Source organism: Sardina pilchardus, chromosome 3 (genome assembly GCF_963854185.1).
Source record: "Sardina pilchardus chromosome 3, fSarPil1.1, whole genome shotgun sequence".
Lineage (NCBI taxonomy): Eukaryota > Metazoa > Chordata > Actinopteri > Clupeiformes > Clupeidae > Sardina > Sardina pilchardus.
In genome coordinates, this window is record NC_084996.1 from 36,484,183 (window position 1) to 36,487,761 (window position 3,579).

The 3,579-nt window shown below is 50.2% G+C and overlaps 1 protein-coding gene across 1 annotated transcript; it reads right to left on the reverse strand.

Moving 5' to 3' along the window:
• Positions 1–2,046: 2,046 nt before the first annotated feature.
• Positions 2,047–2,709, reverse strand: LOC134075995 (neurexophilin-1; the record flags this gene model as incomplete). The annotated part of the gene is made up of 1 exon (XM_062531018.1): positions 2,047–2,709. A coding segment is annotated over one exon (663 nt), but the record flags the coding sequence as incomplete, so codon positions are not given.
• Positions 2,710–3,579: the final 870 nt, after the last annotated feature.

Here is a 3,579-nt window from a genome sequence, read left to right on the forward strand (position 1 = left end):
GAAGAGATGTTCTGTTTTGCAGCCTACTACTACATGATTCCACATATTCTCGGACAGGCAGCAGGGATATATAGCACGATCCTATATGCCTGCTGCCTGTCCGAGAATATGCAGAATTATGTAGTAAATAGAGCGCTCTGACTGGCATTGAGCACATTTCACGCTGTTGTTCACACAGCACCTCCACCCCTCCCTCCTGCCATATATTGCTTGTGTTTGTGTCTGCGGGGTTAACGTTGTGCCACAAATCCCAGTAATGAGATACGCCTGTAGCGGCAGTCATTAGGATCTGATCATTTGGCAAGCAGCGTGTCCCTCCTGGCCAAAGAGAACCGCTTCATATCCAGGAATACTGTGTGCATCGCTGTCTAGTTGAGGCCTTAATTAAGTTTGAAGTGTGATTAAATTATACTTAATTATCATAATAATATATTTTTTCTCTCTCTCCTGGTGAGAGATAACTGGCTGACTTCAGTGAAAACATTGCTCTTGGAAGGACGTGGCAATCTCTTCAGTCGCAGTCAAAGTTATCAAGCCATGAAATCGGGAATCCTGTCAGCAACAAAATGTAATCTTTTTTTCATAAGGGCAGAACAATAGGGGGAGCCGCTCAATGAATACTCAACATCTCTTTCTGGCGCCGCTCCTCTCTCCTTTTTAATTAAAAAAGTGTCCTGAACCCTCGGCTCCCCTCCCCTCCGCCGCTCTCTTCCACTCATGCATGGAGGGGCGAGCGCTTATCTCTCCGTTCCATCTGATTATTTCTCCCCCCAGCTCACCATCACACACACACACACACACACACTCTCTCTCTTTCTCCATCTCCTGTCTGCTATTGTTCAACTTCATCTAGGTATGCAGTTTTGAATGGTCGGTTGAGTGCGTGAGTGCGACTCTTGTATCTCTTTTTTTTTGCTGAGATCTCTCTCTCTCTCTCTCTCCCTTTGTCTCTCCGTCATTTCAGTCCTCCTTTAATCTGCTTCTGTCGCCCGGCTGGGTATTGTGTTGCACCTACCCTACACCTACCCTTCTCTGTTTGTGAATACTGCCGGAAGGTGTCTGTGTAAATGAGAATCATCTTTGAGGTTGTGTGTGTGTGTGTGTGTGTTTATGTATCTGAAATGGAACCGTTAGACCCATTGAGTGTACAAGACCGTAAGACTGCAAAAGGAAAATTGCAAATTGGGCTTAGAAGTCTAAACGTGTCTGGTCAGTGGGGTACAACATTTTAGTTTTGTAGTGGACACAGTCATCATGTCAGTGTTTGTCATGTTAGAGGGGTCACTTGGAATTGGTGTTGCCTTCCCCTTTGAAATGCCAGCAATATGGGTCATCCTTTGCCTGCATAGTTCCTGTAACCCAGTCATTGTAAGTGACAGCACTGCAAGCAGACTGTTTCAGGGCCATCCTTGTGGAATTACATGGTTTCAGATGACAATCTTCAAATTCTTAATGGAGCGTGATACAGAATGCCATGGTCAAACATACTGGATGCAGGTATGTGTTGCATATATAGATTACTTTTGCAGGTCACATTTTGCAAGTCAGAAGGAGAGGGCATTCAAGAGTTGAGTGGCACTGGACGAGAGTGAATGTTGTTGGATCTGTAGCCCGTGTTGGGGGGACACAGAGTGTTGGATGGAGCGTGGATCATCCACTGGATGTCTGTGATGGATGCTACGTGCTCTGAGAGCCGTTGTGGTCAGTTCAGGGGGAGATCGGGGGGGGATTTGTGTTTTTTTTACGAGGCCGTGAGATGACGCTAGTGTCAGTAACCCACCCCCCCGTTCCCACTCTGGTCTGATGGTGACTCTTCCCTTCAGTGTGTCTTTCCCTGAATTAACCAGTTCAACCTTTGAGGCGTCTCTCTTTCAGTGCCGCCCCACTCCTCTCTCGGTTCCCTCTCCTCAACTCCTGCTTGGTGTCCATGCTCCTCTCCTCTTTTGTCCTCTCTCCTCTCCACTCCTCTCCTCCAGGTCTCTGGGGGGGTAGATGGAACCCCCAACCCCCCCCTGAGCCCTCACCCCCCCACCCCAGCCCTTCCCTTTAGCCCGAGGGCAAGTAGGGCATCTCGTTGTGGTAGTTGTAGTCCGGGCAGACCTTCTGGACCAGGCGGTAGTCGGTGCTGTAGAAGGAGATGTAGATGCAGATGACCTTGAAGGGCTTGGAGCACATCCAGGAGACGTGGCTCTGCGTCTGCTCCTGGAAGCAGGTCTTGGACGGGTCGTAGTTGCAGAGCGACGTGCGCTTGCTGCGGTCCACCTTCTCGTAGTCGATGCGGCAGTTGAAGATCTTGGAGTCCTTGGGGTAGACCACGCTCTGGCGCTCCAGGTCGAACTCCACCGCCTTGACGGGCGGCACCAGGCTCACCGAGATGTTGCCCTGGCCCGTGGAGTTGTGGCGGAAGTAGACGCTGAACGTGCCGTTGCCGTGGTCCACGATCTTGCCGGTGATGAGCAGGTTGAGGCGCAGCGTCTTGATGTTGGAGTAGAAGTCGCCCCAGCCGAACATCTTCTTGAACTTGCCCGTCTTGACGATGGGCCGGCGCTTGACCCGTGCGCCGCCCAGGGGGTCGTCGGCGGCCTTGAGCAGGTCGCTGCCCAGCATCTCCCAGAACTCCTGCTTGGAGAAGGGCACCGGCGAGCGGTAGGGCAGCTCCACGGCCGAGGTGTTGGCCGCCCGGCTCTTGCTGTGCAGCACCCAGCGGCTCAGAGGGGACAGCGAGGAGCTCTGGCCGTTGGCGCCGCCGCTCAGCACGCCCACCATCTTGGAGGGGTCCTCGGGCGAGCCCTTGGAGGCGCTGGAGGAGTCTTCCTGCCCAAGGGCCAGCTACAGAGACAGACAGAGAGAGAGAGAGATAATAATATTAATATTAATGGCTAATGATGTAACTGCTGCTTTGGCAACATTGTAACACTTACAGTCATGCCAATAAAGCTCTATGAATTGAATTGAATTGAATGGAATGGAATGGAATGGAATGGAATTTAATTGAATTGACAGAGATGTGAATATACATTAAAACCTTACAGGGACAATAAGTCAAAACATGTCCTCTTCTCTCACTCATACCATCATGGAATATCAATCAGACAGAGAAAGCGACAAAGAGACAGAGAAAGAGTGAACGTTTGAATATAAAACCTCACCATTACTGGGACAAGCTGAAGCATGTCCGACCAAAGGAAGTGCCATCCTTCCATTAGCATATTGCAATAGCACACACACACATGCTCATCAGAGTCATGGGAAAGTGAAGAGGGGTGGAGAGCATTAGTGGAAAAGCAAACTAGTTTGAGTCGGAGATAAGAAAGAAAGTAAACCACGAATGCAGGAAGTAAGACAGAGGGTGGGTGGTGGGGGAGAGAGAGAGAGAGAGAGAGAGAGAGAGAGAGAGAGATGGATATTAAAAGTGTGAGTGAGTGTGTGAGTCACGATGGGGCTTAGGAACAGGATGCCAGAATAACAGCAATCATGCGTTCCAGATTTACACTTTCAAAGTCTCATAAGCCCCCGAGAATGTCAAAGTCATTACTGATGCGACGCAGGTAAGAGCGCTCCAGCGAGCAGAGCAGAGCA